This window comes from Pteropus alecto, unplaced genomic scaffold (genome assembly GCF_000325575.1).
Source record: "Pteropus alecto unplaced genomic scaffold, ASM32557v1 scaffold146, whole genome shotgun sequence".
Taxonomy (NCBI): Eukaryota; Metazoa; Chordata; class Mammalia; order Chiroptera; family Pteropodidae; genus Pteropus; species Pteropus alecto.
Genome location: NW_006442107.1, coordinates 32,847,911 through 32,870,492, shown reverse-complemented (window position 1 = coordinate 32,870,492; position 22,582 = coordinate 32,847,911). Strand labels below are relative to the sequence as shown.

Genomic DNA, 22,582 nt, shown 5'->3' with positions numbered 1-22,582 from the left:
GCGCTCCACCCCCCTCACCAGCCTGCCTGCCTCCTGGGTTGTGGTCTCTGCTGCCCTACCCTTTGTCTGAGAGAAATGTTTTCAAGCTTTTGTGGGTTTTCAGATTGTCCCTTACTGAATTTACCCAGCCCCCAGACTTCCTATTTGACTTCAGTGGAGTGGCTTGGGAGTCACCTTTTTACTTGTGACTTTTGTTCTTAAGACTTGGGGATATTTCTGTGGTGCCAGATGACCGTAGTTTTTCTAGAACCCTCTAACTCTGAATTGGGCAAGTGCCGAGTTCTGAGAAGAGCTACCATATGCTTCCACCGTGAGAGCTGCCCCAGCTGCCGGTGTCCTGTCAGGGAACACTGCCCTGGCTGAGTCTTACTCTTCTGAGCAGGCACTTGCATGCACTGCGGTTACTGATCTTCTCAGACCTGTTCCATCCAGATCCCACTTTCTATTGGGATAAGTGTTTCCTGGCGCACTGGAAGCTGAATATACCAAAGGAAACGTGTCCAGAATCTCACGTCCCTTCCAGTGCCAGCTTTCTAGGGGAACGTGGAGTGCCTGAAGCACCAGGCACGCTCAGGGTACTTGGGAAGCATTAGGGTGCGATGCTATGCAGATGCAGCTCAGCGGGAGAGAGCTGCAAACTTTTAAACTGACCATCTGTAGGAAAGTGCTGCATTCCAGGCTCCGGGACTCACGTGGTCATTTCCGTGTATGGTAACGTTTCGGTGCAAAATTCCAGGAGACAAGCAGTGAGCAAAAGGGAGGAAAAGAAGGACCCTCCCAGCAACTCAAAGTAAATGGCCTCTTTAAAATCAATTATCCTCTGACTCAAATCAGAGGAAAAGAAGTTGAATCTGGAAATAAATGAGAGTAAGCAAGACTTTGTGGTTTCTCTTAAATTTTTGAATTTCTTCCTTAAGCCTTAATAAATTCATGCTAGATGTAGAAGGTGTAGCAGGCCCCCAAAAAGAGTTGGCCACAGGAGGGAGGTGCCAATGGGAGGAAGGAGGCTGGCTGGGCCCATGCCCCCATCTGTTCCTTGCACTGGAGCACATGGATGGATGGTCTAGGAGACCTTACTAGGGAAGGGTGGCCAAGCCTTTCATGGTTTTTAAGTAAGTCAGGGCCTGCAGAGTCCTCTATCCCCCTGGAATGCCAGATTTTGTTTTAGATGAGGGTGAGGAAGGAGGCCCAACTCTCAAATCCATCAGAAACTCCAAAACTCAGGAAATTTTGTGATCCTTTGAGTATGACTTTTTGACCCAGTGGAGATTTTGACCTTAAGAACATCTTGGCTGTAAACACAAAAATTTCAACAGTGACACATTTTTGATGAAGGGATTTTCTGTGGGGGGCTTCCTCAAGCCAATTTGATTCCCGTTTTCTACAGAGAATTAAACTAGTTTTAGTTTTAACAGAAATGATTTGCGGAGGCCGGGACGGGGAATTGTTTACCTAGAAAACTTGACATACATGGGGTCACACAATCTTCACAGGTAGTCCCCCAGGGAACACACGCCGTCTGGATTCATGTTTCACCAATAACAAACTGGTAGTTCTTTGTAAATTAGCAAGATGCTCTTGAATTGTTCTGCAGCCCACCATGAAAGTTTTTACTCTCTGGTCTCAAAGTTTCCTTTTGATCAGAGTCAGTTTCATGTACTCTGATGGACTTCTTGTAGGCTTCTTTTGTGAAGCTGATTTCCTGCAAATGATGGTTCATGACAATGTCAACACCAGAATTACTGTACCTTCGCCCTTAGGCTTCCATTGGAGGGACTTCCATCAGTGAGCAAATCATCAGTGTGACCCTCTCTCCTACTGACCATCTTCCCTCTACCTCCAGGCACAGCCTGTCCTAGATCTCCCAATGATTAAGATGGTGGCTAGAAGGAGATGACAGTGGCACTGGCTTAGCAGGAGCCAGCAGGATGCAACTAGAGCTGCGATGCGGAGGTGGGGAGCAGGCGGAAAAGTCCATGTGGCACTTTACAGCACTATTGTAGGTTTATTTCTACCAAGTGATTTATTTTTTTAGGTCAAATTTTGCTGGTTTAAATTTGGCAAAATTCATTACTTGGAGTTTTTAGTAATTTTAGCATATGAATCTTTCACACTAATCAGCTGTATTTATTTTTTAATTGGGGTAACTGGTTAACAAATTTTAGGTCAAAACTTTATACTGTGACAACTATTATGTAGTGTGATTAGTCTATTGTGTACTCACCACCCCAGGCTTAGTTTCCTTCCATTACCATGTATTTGATCCCCTTTACTCTCCTCTCCTTCCCGAACTCACTCCTCCTCTGCCATTCTGTTGTATCTGAGTTTTTTGATCATTTGTTGCTTTTTGTTTTATATCCCACATAAGTAAAATTATATGGTTCTTGTCCTTTTTTGTCTGTCTTACTTCACTTAGCATGACGGATACTCTCAAGATCCATCCATGTAGTCACATTTGGCAGTATTTCATCTGTTTTTATGGCTGGTAGTATTCCATCATATGTATGTACAATATCTTTAATCATCTGTCAGACACTTAGCATGTTTTGGCTTTTGTGAATAATGCTGCAAAAAACGTGGGGTATGTACATCTTTACAAGTAAGCATGTTCACATTTTCGGGGGAAATACCCAGAAGAAGGATTGCTGGGTCATATGGTAGCTCCTATTTTTAATTTTTTGAGGACCTTCAGAACTGTTTTCCATAGTGACTGCACCAATTTACATTCTCACCAGCAGTGTGGGAGGGTTCCCTTTTCTCTACATCCTCGCCAACACATTTCTTATCTAACAGGTGATTTCTCATTGTGGTTTTGATTTGCATTTCTCAGATGATTAATGATGCTGAGCATCTATTCATGTGCCTCTCTGTTGGCCATCTGTATGTCTTCTTGAGGAAAATGTCTATTCAGATCCTCTGCCCATTTTTTTAATTGCTTGTGTGTGTCTGTGTGTGTGTGTGTGTGCGTGCGCGTGTGTGTGTGGTTGAGTTGTCTGAATTAGTTATATTATTTTGGATATTAGCCCCTTACCGGAGGTATGTTAGTTTGCTCTAGTCCCATTCATTTATTTTTGCTTGTACTTCCCTTGCCTTAGGAGTCAAGTTCACAAAGACCCCTCTGCAACCAAGATCTATAAGTTTAGTGCCTATGTTTTCTTCCACGTATTGTTTCAGGTCTTATATTCAAGTCTTTAATCCATTTTAACTTTTGTGTATGGTATCAGATGGCAGTCTAGTTTCATTTTTTGCATGTGGCTTTCTCCATTGTATGTTTTTGGCACCTTTGTCAGAAATTAGTTGCCCATATGCATATGAATTTATTTCTGGGCTCTCAATTTTGTGTCATTGGTCTGTGTCTTTTTCTGCCAACACCATACTGTTTTTATTACTGTAGCTTTGTAATATAGTTTGAAATCAGGGAATATGATAACTCCAGATTTATTTATTTATTTATTTTTGCCTCAGGATTGCTTTGGCTATTCAGGGTCTTCTAAGGTTCTATACAAATTGGTTCTATTTCTGTGAAACATGCCATTCGGATTTTTATGAGAATTGCATTAAATCTATATATTGCTTTAGGTAAAAATGGCTATTTTAACAATGTTAATTCTTCCAATCCATGAACATGGATTATCTTTCCATTTCCTTGTGTCATCTACAATTTCTTTCAATAATGTCTTATAGTCTTCAGTGTATAGATCCTTCCTTTTTTATTCCTAGGTATTTTATCCTTTTTGTTGCAATTATAAATGGGATTATTTTCCTTTCTCTTTCTGATACTTCATTATTAGTATGTAGGAATGCAATGGACTTTTGTCTTGATTTTGTATCCTGCAACTTTGCTGTATTTGTTTCTAACAATATTTGGGTGGTCATTTATTCCAAAATTATTCTGGGTTTTGGCTTTTAAATCTTGTAAAATATTGGCAACTTAGAACAATGCTACTCAAATATTAGTGTGTATCTGTCACCTGGGATTATTAAAATACACATTATGATCCAGGGTGGAGGGTGGAGCCTGAGTCCCAGCACTCCTAATAAGGTGAAATTTTTTTATAACAAGGCCCTATTAGAATCGGTTGGTGTGGGATCTCACTTTTTCCATATTAATGTTCTTTCCATAATTTTGATATCTTAACTCCAACAGCACAGTAATCAAAAAGATTCATTTTTGCATTTCATTTCCTTATTTGCAAATGAATGCTTTAAAATGTATTGTGTTGACACCCACTCGGTGACTGGACATCATCATGAGAGGTGGTCATGACCCCATCAGCAGTGATGGCCAGCATCACCTGCTGAGCTGGCATGCAAGCCCAAAGCCCAGGAATATCCAGGGGCAGCTTTCTTGCACGTGACTTACCTGCAGCAAGGTCTCACCAGGTACAGGGTCATAGGATCAGTGTAGCTGCCTGCTCTAGCTGCCTAGACTGTTATGTTTGGGTTATCTTTTATTAGAGAGCTGTTTCCTTTAGTGCCCAAATAACATGCCACCCACAAGTATTGGTATCAGCATATGTGCATGTACTTAATGAGTGTCCCCACACTTGAGGCAGAGGCAAATCTGGTAAATTATAAATCCTTATTTATTATGAATTATAAATCCTTCCTTCTCCCCAGTTCCACCTACTTAATACTGTCAGCTTTTCATGCATTTTGTCCTACATTTGATTACATAGGGTCCTCTTCTGTTTCATGTAATTTGTACGTTATTTAGGATCACTTTGCCTTTTGTAGTAGGCATTATCAGCCCCATTGCTAGTTGAGAAACTAAGGCAGCATGGCTAGACTTAAAAATACAGAAAAGGAGAGAAAAGCCAGGAAAGGTCTTGTTATTGAGGGCACTACTGTAGGCAAAAGGGCTCAAAAAAATTCCCCCAAAACAGGATACTCAAATATAGATTGCATGGGGCATCTTTATACTCAAATATTATTCACTGGATCTGAAGTTCAAATGTAACAGAGTGTATTTCACATGGGAACCCTAGAGTAAGGCCAACCTGTCAGCAGATTGAACCCAGGTTGCTATACAGGGTGACTCTACTTGGGATTCTTCATCCCTGAAGGAGTCACCCTTCGGTCGTGCATGTGTGTGGATGGCCCAGTGGGGCTGAGTTAATGTTTCATTCCAGAGAACTTATTATACCTTCTATACTGTTGCTCCTTGCTTCTGAAGGCCGGCAGCAGATGTCATTGGCTCAATAACAATAAATGATATATATTTTTTATCTCCATGTGAGAAACTGAAAAATTATTGGTAAAACTTTTTCACAGAGGGCTACAGACACCTTCACAAAGAGACCACTTTTGCTTTCTCTAATTGTAGCTGGAATTTTCAGCAGTTTCTTGTCTTTTGTTGGAGCTGCAGTGCTCCAGTTCAGATGAAAGTCATACTTGTTTACTCCTCCCCAGTGTCCCTCTATTCTGAATCCATCGGAACTTCTGGGCCCAGGGTGCCTACACAGGCACCACTTTATTCCCTCTTGGTTTCAGGAATATGTGGCAACAATGCAGGCAACAGCCACCACTGCGGGGCACATTACTACTCTGAGCCTGTTTCCTGTTTATGCTAAGCTCCATGTCAACAAACCGAGACTTAGTTTCAGCTCTCCCAGAAATGGAATCTTAAAATCAGTCACTCATGAATTGCCTGATCAGCACTAGTCAGGTAATCTGCCTGGACAGACCCCTGCAATACCCTTAAGGAAAGCAACTGAAATAATCAACCCACTTTTTTTGCCAAGTTAGGCCAGCTGATTTGCGCAACATGCTAGAAAAGGCAAAACTTTCCTTTGGAACTAGGACGTCACAGAAGAAGTTGCAGACCCAACCCCAGTTACCTGGGTTGTTTAGGGGGGTTGGGAGGGGGCGGGAAACAGCTGCTGCAAACCCTAGTAGCCAGTGAGTGGGCACCACCTGCCTAGGTGAGGAACACGAAGTGAATTAAAACATTTTTTTCACTCTTGGACCTTAAAGTGTTAAACCAACTCCTCATTTCAAAGAAAAAATATGTACAAATATAAGCATTTTTTTTTCTCAAATGGCTGTTGAATTTATTTGCTTGATCAATAATGGTCCTGACAAAAATTAGTTAACCAACACTGAGACAACTGTAATGAAATATTAAATTTTAAAAATCCATGACACCTTGATAGAAATTAGTTTACACAAACAAAAAAGAAACCTCCAATATTGCGAGCAAATATAAAATGAATGTAGTAATATGACCAACAGGACAGCAAGGTTTTTATACATTTATATTTGACACCTGACCATATTTTCAGTCACCATAATATCTTCTCTCCAGATTTAAAAAAATAGTATGCTGATTTCTATAACAAAGCTTTCTTTTCGTACAAAAATCAAATAATGGCCAACAAGTCACAACAGTGCAATAGGTAGAGGATAAAAACCGCATCAAACAGGTGCTGAAAATAAATACTAACTAGGAGGAGGAGAGGACAGAGCCCTCGGCAGGGGTGGGGTGGGGGGGTTCCGTCACCTTGACTGTGTGGTTTGTCTTCACAGCCATGAGAGCTGACCTACCTCAGGGTGCCATTTATTCGGACAGAGCGTGACTGAACACAGGCGCCTGACAGCGGGCCTCCCAGAAGCCTCAGGCCGCCAGGGAAGTGGCAAAAGCAAGAAAGTGGGGTTGGGGTCACAGCTACCATTAAAAGGTAAGGTTTTTTTCTATTGCTAAGTCTCATCAACTAGGAGTCCATCAGCAGGTTCACTGAGACGATATGAATAATTGAAAACTTTTGTTTAACAGCATATATATATGGCTTATTCAGGCAAAGAGACGTTTACATTCTAGCCCAAGCAAGCAATCTAAGTCATTCTGTTTTTAATGGAAGGTCAGTGACATAGAAGATTTCTAGTTTGGGAAAGAGATCCTTTGCGTGGATTTCTTAGGTCAAGGTGCTACCTTCGACCAACCCAGTGAAAAGCATTTGCTGATCACGAGCAGCAAGGAGCAAGAGGAGCCAAGAGTGAAGTGGCCCCTCCTCCACACTGGGCACACAGCCCCAGGGCTGGCAGGCAGGCTCCACAGGCAGCTCCGTATGTGACCAACTAGGCCATTCTGGTGACTAGTTTAGGACTGTGGTTTAGGACTGTCAAAGGAGAGAGTGACAAGGGTGGGTAAAGGTGACCCCAATAAGAGCCATTCTGGCCAGTCAGGAAATATGAGGCAGCTCCCCATGATATAATCTGCACCAAAAAGGTGTAAAAGGCACAAGCAAGAGTGACTAGGTAAGCAGTGACCCTGGAGGGTGATACTGTGGGGTGAGCCACAAGGCAGGAACAGTATTTACCTTGTTTGGTCCCTCCCCTTGAACGAGAAAAAGAGATCCTGATTCTGCCATAATAAAAAAGCAAAGATGATTTTTGGTTTAAAAAGAAGCCACTCAAGAGTTAAAATAGTTATTTTAAGTTAACAAAGAAAATTAATCTTCAAATAAGCTATCTGGAAAACTCGTCTGTCCCCTACAAGCCCACAAAGCATCCACTGCTTTGTCCTCCCCTGTAACCTGAGCCTGACGCGGAAAAGTCTTATATGTGAAAGGAAGAGTCTCTGAGAAGAAAAGACATCTTTACAGAATGTACAGCAGAGAGTTGTGCACTCTGACTCTCGGGGTTACAGTAAGATGCACAGGTCTTGTTAGTCCTGGAGGATTCCATGACCCGCGGGATGCTCAGATGGGCGTCTCCTTCCTGTCTCTGCTCGGCGACGGCTTGGCCTGCTCCTTGCCTGCCTTTGGCTGCTCTTTAGCTGCTTTTGTCTCTGGGGCGCCTTCCTTAGGCGGCTGGATGGCACCGCCACGTTTCTCGGGCTCCTCATCATCCTGTGCCTGGGGCTCAGGCTTGGCTCTCTGCAGCTGCAACAGGCGGAGCTGCACGCGCAGTTCGATGATGGCCTCTCGCTCTTCATGAATTGCTTGATTCAAATGATTGTTCTTTATCTTCAGAAATGACAGAAAGAGCCGCTGTCACTCAAGAAGGTCAAAATGACAACGATTCAAGAGCAGAGAACAGTTAGCAAGGGTATCCTACATAAGAATCTATTTTATTTTAATCAATTTAGTTGTGAAACAGAAGATATGAACATGAATATGCAAATAAGATACAAAACTTTGACCCAGAAAGGATATAATTCAAGATATAAATTCTGCTCCTAAATACAAAAAAAGTAAGCAAATGTATCCATTGAAAACAATTATCTTAATAAATTAATTTTTTTAGTGTTTAAAATAGATTTATGTTTTTGAACTGGCTCTTCACCAGCCCTTAAATAAAAAATAAAGGTAATTTTAGTAGCAATTAGAGGAGGAAGTTAGAGACAAGATAAAATCCTAGATTGTCTCAATGTACTTTTTCTTTTGTGAAAGGCTTTATTTTACATTTGAACTGTGCTTAGTCAAACTACAGAAAACTACTATGAGGTCTAAATCATTTACACTCAGGAGAGTTGAGGTAACACAAATCAGTAGCTAATCCCAAACTCTCACTGACTTCCCTCCCTGGCAGGCAGCTGGCTGCACAGTGCACCTTCCGTCTTCCTCACATGGCACTTCCATGCAGCCTGTATTTCCCAGCCTCCCTTGCAGCTAGTTATGGCCACGTGACTGAGCCTTTGCTAACGTGGTATGAGCGGAAGCGCTGGGTTCCTCTTGTGCACCTTGGCCCTGACAACTGGACATTCCTTGATTCCTTTTTCCCCTTCCCGCTTACAAGAGGGAGGAAGACTTAGAGCAGCCACTTTGGACCCTAAGTGGAAAAAACCTACATGGAGGATGGCTGGTCGGATGTCTGCTAGACAAGCGATGTAACTACCTTGTTCAAACCACAAGAGTATTCTCTTTGTTACAGCAGCTGAGCCTGTATCCCAAGTACTGGAATTCTGGTATCTGTTTTCCTACTTAGGATTTTAATATAAAGAAAACTTCTAAGGGAAAATAATGTAGTCGCTACCACTTTCTAGGAGTTAGTGTGATTTTTGGTTATTTTCCCCCGAAACTCACTTCTAACTCTTCATTCTGTCTCTGTAAATCTTCTAAGATGATCTGAAGTTCCTCTTCATCTTCACTCTCACTTTCACTTTCAGAAGAGTATTCCTCAGTTTCACTTCGGCCATGTTGCTGACGACTTTAAGGGTGAGAGGTCAAGAAAAACTTTACAAATAAGTAGAGAAAGGTATGCTTGTCTGTTATCTCCCTTCTTTAAGATTTACTAAGTTTTCATTAGTCTACTCAATATACTCAATACAACACCATTCTTAACAGTTAATGAATAAGAAACTTAATGATTAACTTTGCATGCCTAATTCTTTTACATGAAAGTCTGAGAGCTGAAACAATTATGCTTATATTTAAGGAAACATTCTTGGAAATTTCAAAACCCTTGGCTTTCCTTTACCTCTGAATTTCAGCAATCTCAGCTCTGAGGCGTTCGATCTCTTCTTTTTCTGAGGCAATCTGTCGGCGCAGAAATTGCTCCATGGCTAGAAGCTCCTCCTGTTCAGTCAGGATTTCATTCTCCTAAAATAATGATCGTGGTATAAACACCTTTGAGAGTATGAGTCTAGGAAATGTCACTTTTGGGGGGTCTCCTATGTTGCCCAGAATTCTTTAGCCCCATACACATAATACACAAGTTATGGGAAAGCTTGTTGTAACAAGCAAGAAATATCCTGTTTTCTTATTGTCAAGAAAAGATTTCTTTGAAAAAAGGTAAACTAAGTTATTTGGGAAGAATGACTAGATTTTTCTCAAGACATAAGATGCCAAGTAGGAGCCCCATGTTCTCGTTTTTGCAAAGGCTTTATATGAGGCTAGCACACCAGGCACAAGGCCAAAATTCAAGTTTTTGCTTCTCAGTTGTTTCTGAATGCCTTCCCACACCTCACTAAAGAGAGTGTCTGTTCTAGGGCCAAGGTGGCTTCTGATAGCATCACCAAGAAAAAGAGGACCCAGGAGATGGTGTCAGCATCACCTTAGACCAGATCTAATGAAGGAAAGGTGTTCACAGAAAAAAAAATTTTCTCCTCACAAGCCACTGCCTTCCACAACCCATGTCCCCAGAGAAAATATTTAAACGATAAATATTCTGCTTTAACAGAATATATAAAACTGATAGGATCGCCAAAGGGGAAAAAATCTCCATCTGCCCAAGACCTAGCCCCTCCAACATAAAGACCCTATGTAGACAAAACTTAGGTGGTAATAGGTGTAAGGCTACAGGAATGACGAGCTAGAGGTAGAGAGAGCTACAGCATTTATTTCTAAAGTAACAGGTACCAAAAGGGCAAGAAGTACCTGTGATCAAACTTGAAAGACACTATGGTCAAGTTCTAAAGTAAACTACTCAAAGCCCCCAATATGTATGAATAATCTTCTCAGAGATATAATATGCAGTGTTCCCGATGTGTTTCCAAACACAGACATGTTTATGGCCCAAGAAACATCAGACTGAAAAATTCTGAAATAAAGGCATAAACTGGGACTTCATCCTCTCTTCAGGGGAAAAGAGTTATATACCCCTGCTAGGCAAAATAATATTTTTCAGAAGTGACAGAAAAGGACTGAAACTCGGTAGTCTTTAGGTATCCCACATGCATGAGTCTCTGAAAGCACACACAAACTGTTAGAGCCTAAACCTTCATTCCTTTCCCCTAAACTCTGGGAATTTCCAGAACAGAGTAAGATTGACTTGCGAAGTTCAGAAAGGAAGTAAAGATTTCATCTTCAGCTCTATTCCTAGAATACAGTAGATACTCAAGAGCAATTTGTCAAATCAATGAAAGAAAATAAAACAATTCATCTCCAACAACTTTCACCTGCAAAGACTAAAATCAAAATATCTAAAAGGTGCTATTAGCAACAACTATCAGTTAAAATCTATATTGTTACATTTTATACAACATTTGTCTTTCTCTGTTTGGCTTATTTTATTTAGCATAATGTCCTCCAGGTTCATCCATGTTATCATCCAAACTTTGTGAGGTGAGGAAGAATATATTTTAAATATTTTTTAAAGTCAAATCTCAATATGGAACAAGTGCCAACAATCTGTAAATTAGGAAAAATACCAATCTCAGACCTGTGTGGATGAAATGAATTAAGTAAAGCATGTAGAACAGTGTCCAGTAAGATGCATTCATTCCATAGAAAATAGTTTCTTTCTCCAGTTGAACATTTAAGCAAACATCACATAAATGTAGGGCCAAACAACAAGCAGAGTCCCTCTAAAACCTCAAAATCATCTTACAAGTTTGATAAAAGATATATCTGTAGTTGAAATGCTCAAATTAAAATATAATGACCACAAAGAATCTTGCAACATACTCCACTCCTAAACAACTAATGGGTCAAAGAAGAAAATAATACCTTGACACAAATTAAAATGAAAACACAACATTCCAAAACCTATCAGAGGTAGCAAAAGCAGTTCAAAGAGGGAAGTATATAGTGATAAATGCCTACATTAAGAAAAAAATTCTCAAATAAACAACATATCTTTATACCTCAACTAGAAAAAAAAAACTAAACCCAAAATTAGCATAAAGAAGGAATTAATAAATATCAGCAGAAATACATGGAGACTTAAAAAAAGATACAAAAAGATCAATAAAACCAAGAGTTGTTGGAGAAAATAAAACTGACAAATCTTTAGGGAAGATTCAAAAAAATAAAATTACAAATGAAAGAGGAAACATTACAACTGATACCACAGAAATACAAAGGATTATAAGAAACTACTATGAACATTTATACACCAACAAATTTGGGTAACCTAGAAGAAATGGATAAATTCTTAGACACATACAACCTACCGAGACTGAATCATGAAGAAATAGAAAATCTGAACAGACTAATAATGAGATTAAATCAATAATCAAAAATCTCCCAACCAACAAAAGACCTGGACCACATGGCTTCACAGGGGAATTTTACCAAACATTTAATGAAGAAGTAATGCCAATCCTTCTCAAACCCTCCCAGAAAACTGAAGAGGAGGGAACACTCCCAAACTCATTTTACGAGGCCAGCATTACCCTCATATCAGAGCCAGGCAAGGAAATAAAAGAAAATTATAGGCCAATATCCCTGATGAACATAGATGCAAAAATCCTTAACAATATACCAGAAAAACAAATTCAACCCATTAAAAAGATATACCCTAATACACCCTGATCAAGTGGAATTTATCTCTGGGATGCAAGGATGGTTCAAGATACTCAAATAAAATGTGACATACCACATTATAGAATGAAGGATAAAAATCATATGATCATCTCAATAAATGCAAAAAAGCATTTGACATAATTGACTATCTTTGCATGATTAAAAAAAAACTAAACAAAGTGGATACAAAAGGAACATATGTCAACATTATAAAGGCCATAAATGACAAGGCCACAGATAACATCATATTCAACAGAGAAAAGTTGAAAGCATTTCTTCTAAGATCAGGAACAAGACAATGATGCCCACTCTAACCACTTCTATTCAATATAGAACTACAAGTCCCAGCTAGAGTAATTAGACAAGGAAAAGAAAAGCTATCCTAATTGGAAAGAAGTAAAATCGTCTTTTTGCAGATGACATGATCTTATATATAGAAAACCCTAGTGACTCCAACAAATAACCATTAGAACTAATAAACGAATTGAGAAAAGTTGCAGGATATAAAATCAACATTCAAAAATCAGTTGCATTTTTATATACTAACAACAAACTATCTGAAAAATAAAGAAAACAATTCCATTTACAATAGCATCAAAATGACTTAGAATTTAAAGAGGTGAAAGATCTACACACCATACACTAAAACTATAAAACACTGATGAAATTGAAGATGATACAAATAAATGGAAAGATGTCCCATGTTCATGGATCAGAAGAAATAATATTGTTAAAATAGCCATACTACCCAAAGCAATCTGTAAATTCAATGGAATCTCCATCAAAATTCTAATGTTTTTCATAGAAATAGAAAAAAATCGTAAAATTCATATTAGAACCACAAAAGACTGATAGTCAAAGCAATCTTGAACGAAATGAAAATACTGAAGGCATCACACTACCTGATTTCAAAATACATTAGATAGCTATAATCATCAAAATAGTATGGTACAGGCATATAAACAGACATATAGACCGATGGAGTCGAACAGAGAGCCCAGAAATAAATCCATACATTTATGGTCAACTGATCTTTTACTAGGGTTCCAAGAACACCCAATGGAGAAAAAAACAGTCTCTTTTATAAACGATATTGGTAAATTAGTGCAGAAGAATGAAAACTGGACCCTCTCACTTCATATATAAGAAAAAAAATCAACTCAAAATTGATTAAGATTTAAATGTGAGACCTGAAACCATTAAACTATTAAAAGAAAACATAGGGAAAAAGTTCTTTGACACTGCCTGGACAATAAGTTTTTTTGGATATGACCCCAACAACACAGGACAACAAAAGCAAAAATAGACAAATGGAATTGCATCAGACTAAAAAGCTTCTACACAGCAAAAGAAACACTCAATAGAGTGAAAAGACAACCTACGGAATGGGCGAAAGTATTTGCAAACCATACATCTGCTAAGGGTTTAATGTCCAAAATATATAAGGGATTCAAACAATGCAATAGTAAGAAAAGAAAAAAAACAACCCAATTAAAAATGGGCAAAAGGCCTAATAGACATTTCTCAAAAGAAGAGATACAAATGACCAAAGGTGTATGAAAAGATGTTTAATGTTGCTAATCATCAGGGAAATTCAAATCAAAACCACAATCATCAACTCACACCTGCTAGGATAGCTATTATCAAAAAACAAAAAATAACAAGTGTTGGCAAGGATGTAGGGAAAAGGAACACTTGTATACTGCTGGTGGGAATGTAAACTGTTATAGCCACTATGGAAAACAATGAGGAGATTCCTCAAAAAATTAAAAATATAACAGTCATAATCCAGCAATACTATTTCTGAACACACATTCAAGAGAAATGAAAACAAGATATCAAATCGATTTATGCAATCCTGTGTTCATTGCAATATTATTCACAAGAGTCAAAATATGAAAATAACCCAATCGTCAACAAATGAATGGATAAAGATGTGGTGTACAGACACACGTGTACACGTACACACACACACACACACACACACAAATATTCAGCCATGAGAAAGGAGGAAATTCTGTCATTTATAGATAGCATGGATGAACCTGGAGGACATTATGCTAAGTAAAATGAGCAAGAGAGAAAGACAAATATTGTAAAATCTCATTTATATGCGGAATCTAAAAAATAATTCAAACCCATAGAAAACAGAGTAGAAAGGTGGTTAACAAAGGCTGAGTGAGAGGTGGGGGAAATGGGGAGATGTTGATCAAAAGCTACAAGGTTGCAGTTATATAGGATGAGTAAGTTTAGAGATCTAATATACAGATGTGATGATTATAGTCAATAATACTGTATTGAATACTGGAAACATGCTAAGAGAGTAGGTTTCAGGCGCTCTCATCACAAAAGAAAAAGGAGATAATGTCAATTAGCCCAACTACCGTAATCATTTAACGATGTATCGGTATACCAATCATCCTGTTGTATACCTTAAATATACACAATATTTATTTTTTAAAAAGAAGCAGCTTGCAAAATAGAGAAAAAGAGTTTAGCCTGCCTGGGCAAGGAGAATATTTATAACCTCTTCATTTTCATTCATTTCTTCTTTGGAAACATCCTCTTTTGAAAGACTGGCTATCTCTTGTGCAATCTTGGTTTCACACTCCTGTCAAGTAAGACAATTGAAAAAACAAAACAAAACTGGTCAACCTATATGTAACACACATTCAACAAACTCATACCATCACCATTCTAAAGTTTCCTAGAACTGAAAAAAATAACATTAACAGATGAACCATCTGGACAGACAGGCATTTGTTAACTGAGCTAAAAAAATATGTGGATCTTAGTCTGTGGCTACACGGTGAAATGTGCAATTCTGGCTAATGTGCTCACCATTTCCAGAACCCTTCCACATAAATGACCTCCTGTGATACTTTTTTTTGAGGGGGTTGATTTTAAGGCTACAACTCAATTAGTTTTGACAAACGTGTATACAGTCAAGTAACCACCACAATTGTGATGCAGAACATCCATCACCACAAAAGATACTTGGGCTCCTCCATCATCTGCTGGCCCCTGCAACCACTGACCTGTTTTCCACTGCTATAGTTTTGCCTCTTCTTGAGTTTCATATCAGTTGAATCAATTAGCATCTTTGTTGAAATTAACTGCCCTTATATATGTGGGTCTATTTCTTGACAGTCTATTCTATATGTCTATCCTTGATTACTGTAGCTTTATAGTAAGTCTTAAAATCAGGTAGTGCGAGTCCTCCAATGTTGTTCCTTTTCAAAATTGCTTACGCTATTTTAGGTCATTTGTATTTCCACAAAAATTTCAGAAAACTTGTTAATTTCTATAAAAACTACCTGTTTAGACTTTGACTGGGACTGAATCCACAGATCAATTTGAGAAAACAAACAACAATATTGAGATATATCACTCCATTTTTTTCTTTTTAAGTTCAATATCTAGTTGTTCATTGCTAATACACAGAAATACAATAAATTTCTGTATATCTGTATATCCTACAACCTTGTTAAATTCACTTATTAGTTTTTTTATAGATACCTTAGGATTTTATATGTAGGCAATAATTTCGTCTACAGACAGACTTATTTCTGTCCAATCTGTATGCCTTTTTTTCCCTTGCTTTATTGCCCTGGCTACAATGAACTTCTCAGTACAATGTTGAATAGAAATAATAAGAGCAGAAATCTCCCTGCCTTGTACACCCAATCTTAGGGGAAAGCATTTACACTATTATCATTGAGTACATTAATCACAGATTTTTTTCACATGTACCCTTTATCAGGTTGAGAAAGTTGTTTGCTGAGAGTTTTTATCACGAATAAGTGCTGAATTCTGCCAAATATGATCACTGATGTGATCATGTGGTTTTTCTTCCTTTTTTTATGGTGACATTGGTTAACGAAATCCAGTAAGTTTCAGCTGTACAATTTAACAGGAAGGCATATATATATTGCATTGTGTGTTCCTCTCCCATAGTTAGATTTCTTTCTGTTACCACATATTTGACCCCTTTTACACCATCTACCTCCCTCCTCCCTTTTCCCATTCCACCCTCTGGTAACCACTAGTCTATTGTCCATGTCCCTGAATCTCTGTTTCTTTGTCCTTGTTTGTTGCTTTTAGGTTTATATCCCACATGTAAACGATATCATGTGGTTTTCAACTTTTTCTGTCTGGCTTATTTCGCTTAGCACGATTATCTTGAGGTCCCCATCCATGTTATCACAAATGGCAGTTATTTCATCTCTTCTTATGGCCGAGTAATATTCTATTGTATATATGTACCACAGTTTCCTTAGCCAATCATCTATCGTAGGACACTTCGGTTGCTTCCATGTCCTGGCCACCATGAATACTGCTGCTACGAACATCGCTGTGCCAATTTCCTTTCGGATATGAGTTTTCAAGTCTTTGGGGTAAATACCAGAAGAGGGATTGCTGGATCATATGGTAGATCAATTCTTAGTTTTTCGAGGAACCTCCATACTGTTTTCCATGGTGGCCATATCAATTTGCAGCCCCACCAACAGTTCCTTTTTCTCCGCATCCTCTCCAATATTTGTTATTACTTGTCCTTGTTGATAACAGCTATTCTAATAGGTGGGATTTTTCTTATTTTCAGTCTGTTAATATAATGAATTTATTTCTACCTTTAAAAGTCATTTATTCCTAAAAGTTAAAAACCACTTGATAAAACCTGTTAAGTATTTTGTGAATTAAAGACCAGGCATGAAAAGATAACATCAAAAAACTGGTAAAGCAAAGGTAATTCATCCCTTTATGTTATTGGTTCTGGTTTGTTATGTCATAATTCTTTTATCTAAAAGAGATGTAGAAGCAAGAGAAATGAAAGCCAAACCTACATTAGCCCTGTCCTAGATCAGAGACCCTTCAATTAAAGGCTGATGGGCAATGCTACATGGTTAACAATTATAACCATGAAGCCTGGTTGGTCAGTCTAAAACTCAATTCTAGGCTGAATCATGAAGGGAATGAATAACAACAACAACAGGTGTAGGAAGCAAAATAAAAAGATAATCTGGTAAACAGGAGAAAAGGAGTAAGAAGTAGACACAGAGGGCTTTTGTTAGTCCTAGAGTGCATGCGTAAGAATCTCATGAATGTTTCCTTTCTGATAAAGCTATCCTCTACATAAGGGCAAATCTCTAACCTCAAAGCAACAGAAATATATGGGTTGTCTTTGTTTCTTGGCACAGCCACAATGGTGACCAACTATCAATCATGCTCTCCCAGTCTGACAAATGCTAGCTAATGTTTCTTGGAAGTGCCATTTGGATTCTGCCATTGAATCTACATGTGGGGCTATAAGAGGGTCCAGAGATTTGGGAACTATCTTTGGTGTGGCTGGGAAACTCAAAGTCCCAGAGTCAAGCAACATACACTAAAAGTCTGACTCGTGTACCCCAAACTTATCAGAAGTCATGTGCCACTCTTCCTATTACTAGGTAAAGAAAATTCCTCCTGATCTTCAGTACCTCCATGTGTTTCCAAAAAGCTGACTCAAATTGCCCAGCAGTCTCTGAAGTATCACTCTCCAACTGCTTCTCATGCTTAGAAACCTGTTTACAGGTACGGTTAAGCAGGAAAGGACAAAATATCTTTCAGTAAAATAATTTGTTTAAACAAAATGTTTCCCCGATAACCAAGCTAAAGGATCAATAATCTAGAACTGGGAACATCTGAATGAATAAATTTCCTAACAGGGAACTTCACTTCAGGAGACCTTTACATGTTGCATTTTTAAAAGAAATAAGAGTATATAAAAGATCCCAGCGCATTCTTCTTATATTTTGTTATGACGTGATGTACCCAAGTAATACATTTACTCACCTGTCTTTTAGCTTCTCTCAGTTTTCTTTTGAGGGCTGTCAAAATTCTTTGTACCTCCCATAATCTTTCTTCTTTAGATAAATCCTTTATCCCACCTTGTAGATCTCTATGTAAACAATTCAAAAGAAACTCCTAGAAAACAATATACCACAACTGAGTAGTATTCCACGTCTTACCACCTTAAAATAAACCATGCAGCTTCTAAAGATGTAGAATAAACTATTTTTCAATTATCATTAAAGGAATAAAATAATAGCCCAGATTATTTTTTTATAAGGATATAACTGAAAAAATCATTCTTATTTGTTTTTCCTGGGCACTGGGTTCTCATTAATTTACATCAATTCAACAGAAGTGAATTTACATCCCTTCCCCCAACACACCATCAACTAATCAGAGAAGATAAAAGGAAGAAAAGCAAACAGGGATTTGATAACGTGTATGCAAATATAAGACATAATAATCAAATATTGTTATTTGATTATTAAAAATTTTTTTTAATAAATTTTAGTCCTGAATTTCTTATTCATTTTCTCAAACACACACACACACACACACACACACACACACGCACGCACGCACGCACACAACCAAATGTCACTGTTTCCTTCTATCAAATTAGCATAGTAGAAAAGTATTTGATCCAGGATCAAATCCTGGTTCTATAGCTTAGTAACCATGTGACACAGTAAGTTATTTAAAATTTCATTATTCTTATCTGTAAAACATGGCTAGTAACAGCAACCCTGTCTGGATAAGCTTACATTTTTGGATTGCTTATAACACCATGCTGAGCATCTTTAATGCATGATCTCATATATTGTAATCTTCATATTAAACCTAGAAAGGGTCCATTTTAAAATGGGATCAATGAGGCTTAAGTAGGTTAAGTGATTTGCCTAAATCAGTCAATGAGAAGCAGAGCAAAAATTTAAAGCCAGTCTTTTGATTTTAAAATCTGTGCTCCCTCTACCATCATATTCTGACTTAACTGATTTGTTAACAGTGCCAGATAAAAATTTCTGGCTTCAGTGTGCCATGAAGAATGTGCCAAACATAGCTCCAGACACACTTAAGAAAGTACTCAGTGGACAAGAGTTCTTCATCATTATCATCATCAGTGTCCAAAAGGGTCAGAGGAAAGGCTGGTTCTTTAGGGCTAAAGCACAGGCTGAGCTCATATACCTGTCTTCTGATCTCCTCCTTGATGTTCTCCTGGGTTTCTGGCAGTGTAGGCATAGTGGCCATGTTAGACCAACGAAGAGGTTTTGTGACTTGCTTTAGTATCACATTTCCAAAGAGCTCTTGCACATGTGTGAAAAACACATATAGGACGCGATTGCTAATCTAAGAAAAAAAATAAAAAGATTTACAAGAAAGCTATTAAAATTATTTTATTTCATCATTTCATTTGTGTCTATCACACAGCATGTCCTTTAATTCTGGACACGTGAATGAAAGTTTTCCTCAGTAGTGACTAGACGTGCTTTGTTAATTAGTGGACAATTTTAAGAAGAGAATGGAAAAATATGATTTAAAATGTACTCAAACACTGTAAGGAATTGGAAAGAAAAGGATATAGAAGCTGATGACCTTCAATTTGTTCTTTCTTAGCACTACTATATTTACTGATTTTAAAAAGCTTTTTTTTTTTCCAAGTCATTTTGAGACCTTTTAACACACACAACCTGATCTGTTGAATGTGAAGGAATGTGAAGTAAGCAAGAGCACCTGCAGTTGTAAATTGGACTGAGAGTTTGAGCCCTCACTCCAGAAATAAATGCCTTCTAGGCACATTTGCACAGCCAGCGTTTAAATATGATGTTCATATGCTAGGCGATCAGGACATTAGGTTGGCTGAAAGAAATTACTTTCTACCTAAAACTTATCCTTACAACACACTTAAATCTTCTATGACACTATCATCCCTAATGTAGTAATATTAAATAACAATGTAATATTTACCAAATTCTGAAATCCTGACTAATATGAATGATCACATTGAAATTTGAGAAGTATTTTTTGCTTCCAAAATATAATCAATGAACAATGACAAAATCTTTAGTAAAAGAAAATACTCTCTTTCACAGTGTGTTAGACAATGACTAATAACACAGTATGTTGGCCAAAAAGGCTTAAAAAATATAACCATCATCTCTTTTCGCCTTTTGTGTGTGGCCTAAGTAAAATATCAATAACTCTAGTTAAAAGAAAACACGTCTATGCTAGTACCAATTGAGCAGCAATAAATGAAGACCAAGTACTTTTGTTATAAAGAGACAGCAATTAACACACTATCCAATTCCCTGAAATGTCCCCTCAGATTAAGTTTCTACAAAATGCTTCTCTAGGAACTATCTTGATGATTGAAATCCTCAGGTTAAATGCCTGACCAAACAAATGTTAGGTCTCTTTGAGCCCAAGTCTGATATGTGTGTGTAATATAATTAAGCAATAATGCTATTTGAAGAAATAACTGAAATCTTTAAAATTCTACAGTGATCTCTGTAACTGCAGGTACCATGGGCTCGTCCTTTAATGACAGACCACCGTTACCATGAACTGGTTTAGATACCCACACCAAAGATGGTACAATATTCATATTACATAGCTACGAGCTAACAGGCAAATATGCTCATCATCCTATATGTCGACACTGTCTACATTGTGAAAAAAAGACCAATATTCAGGCTAAACTCTTATCTACTTTCACTGGTTAAGTGCTTTGTATGCAACTCAGCAACAAAAATGTTCCCCCAACTCCCCAGGGCCGGCATCAGAGGGCACATGTACCTGAACAGTTGGACTGAGCACTATAGAAATGTTCTGTATATTCATTTTTGTTTCCAGTTCCTTTGTGATAACATGATCCATGTGCACGATCAGCCAAGAAATCAGAAGATGGTTACATTCTGGCAGCTCTTTCAGTAAGCGCTGGAACTCCTGTACTTTCTCACTTTCTGTACTCCTCCCACAAGCCTCTTCAAAGCGAGGCATAAGCTCTTTGGTAAGCAGATTTTCCGGAAGGTCTCGCAAATACTGCTTCAGCAAACTGGCTACAGTGTTAGGCTCATATTCTTCCAAATTTGGAGACTCCTCTCTGTCATAGGCTGCTTTCAGCTCATCCACCTTTGATTTAATTCCTTAAAACATTCAAATTCAGAGAGAAAGAGAATATTGAGAGAAAAATAAATGAAACAGCTTTCTTCATCACTGTACCCACCCCTGCAGAAAGATCTGAGAAAAGCCAATCTGACAATAGTAAACCTCCAGTTATGAAGTATTTATCTGCACAAGGTTCACGTAATTCCTCTGTAAACGAAATAAAAAAGACTACATTTTGAGGGTGAATTTAACCAAAAGCTAAATGAAAATGGAAAAACTCAATATTAAGAACAAAAGTCATAGCAACCACAAACATATTAAGAAAATATGCCAATTGACTCACAACTGTTTTTAATTTAAAGATAAGTCAAAATTCAGGCAAAAACTAAACTACAACCTAAGCATAAGTCTTGCTCTACACAGGCGGCCAACTGCTTTTTCTAACTAGTCACAAGACTGACAACATAAAATGCAATTCGGTATACATAAACATGTTCCAAAAAGTTGTAGGTAATTACTTTTTTTACAAGTAAAAATTGTAACTCAAATGCAAAAGGTGAGTTCACTATCTAAACAAATTTGTTGAAATTGTTCTCTATTAAATAATCTCCATTTAATTTCCATTTTTAAGTTTGAATTCTTTACATGTTTTGGTAACCTGGAACGGAGCTGCAACAAAAAAAAGTGAAATTTGGGTTTCTAAAATCGAATTTTTTTTTTTTTTTTTTACTGGACAGAAACATACAAAAAATGAATGTTTTTCAAACATTATGCTTTTAAGTCTCTAGTCCAATCTGCATTTAAATGACATAATTCAGTGACAATGACTGCTCTTAAGAGTACAAGGGAGCTTTCTGTTGTTTTCAATAATTAAAACTTTAGGCCAATTATTTGAAAACAAGCTACAACTTAAGGCTGAGAGACTATAATGGTTAATCCTGTAATGGTAACTGAATACTCAAGTGTCATCCAATCTGAATAGCATCTTACAATCAACAATGCTTACCTCTCTGGGCTTCAGCATTATTTTATGTAAGACCTTTCAATGGCATTACAATAAATTTGTATTCATCCAGCACTGACAAAACAAAATCAATAACTCCAAATATAAAAATAACATGATCTTATTTTTATATAATCTTTGAGACAGAAAAGTTAGAAAATAATTCCCATTTTCATATTATGACAACATGAGTGAAACATGGTGATAACTTTAGTTGAAATTCTTGGCAAAGACCTCTCTCGTATATATTTTATACATACCTAATTTTTCCCCAACAATGCCTACCTAGAAAATTGCACAAATGAACAATGAGAATATATGGTGCTATCAAAATGATTTCCCTTCAAAAACTGGACACTTCAAATACAATATCCAGGTGGAGAAAGAGCATATGCAAAATGATATATTAGTTTTAAAACTAGAACTTATATATGCACAAGTGAGAATCAAAACT

General features: G+C 37.6%; 1 protein-coding gene across 2 annotated transcripts in view; it reads right to left on the bottom strand.

Annotated features, from left to right (window-relative positions):
• Positions 1-6,026: 6,026 nt before the first annotated feature.
• The window catches only part of RALBP1 (ralA binding protein 1), a 49,799-nt gene continuing 33,243 nt past the window's right edge, over positions 6,027-22,582 (bottom strand). Inside the window, exons 4-10 of one of the 2 annotated variants that reach the window (XM_006920078.3) lie at positions 20,814-21,163; positions 19,206-19,367; positions 18,021-18,152; positions 14,692-14,799; positions 9,421-9,542; positions 9,027-9,150; positions 6,027-7,967 (exon numbers count right to left, since the gene is read on the bottom strand). In XM_006920078.3, coding sequence (XP_006920140.1) covers positions 7,701-7,967; positions 9,027-9,150; positions 9,421-9,542; positions 14,692-14,799; positions 18,021-18,152; positions 19,206-19,367; positions 20,814-21,163 — 1,265 coding nt within the window. In that variant the 3' untranslated portion in view covers positions 6,027-7,700. The remainder of the gene's footprint in view (positions 7,968-9,026; positions 9,151-9,420; positions 9,543-14,691; positions 14,800-18,020; positions 18,153-19,205; positions 19,368-20,813; positions 21,164-22,582) is intronic. The other variant, XM_015595761.2, reaches the window with a different exon arrangement.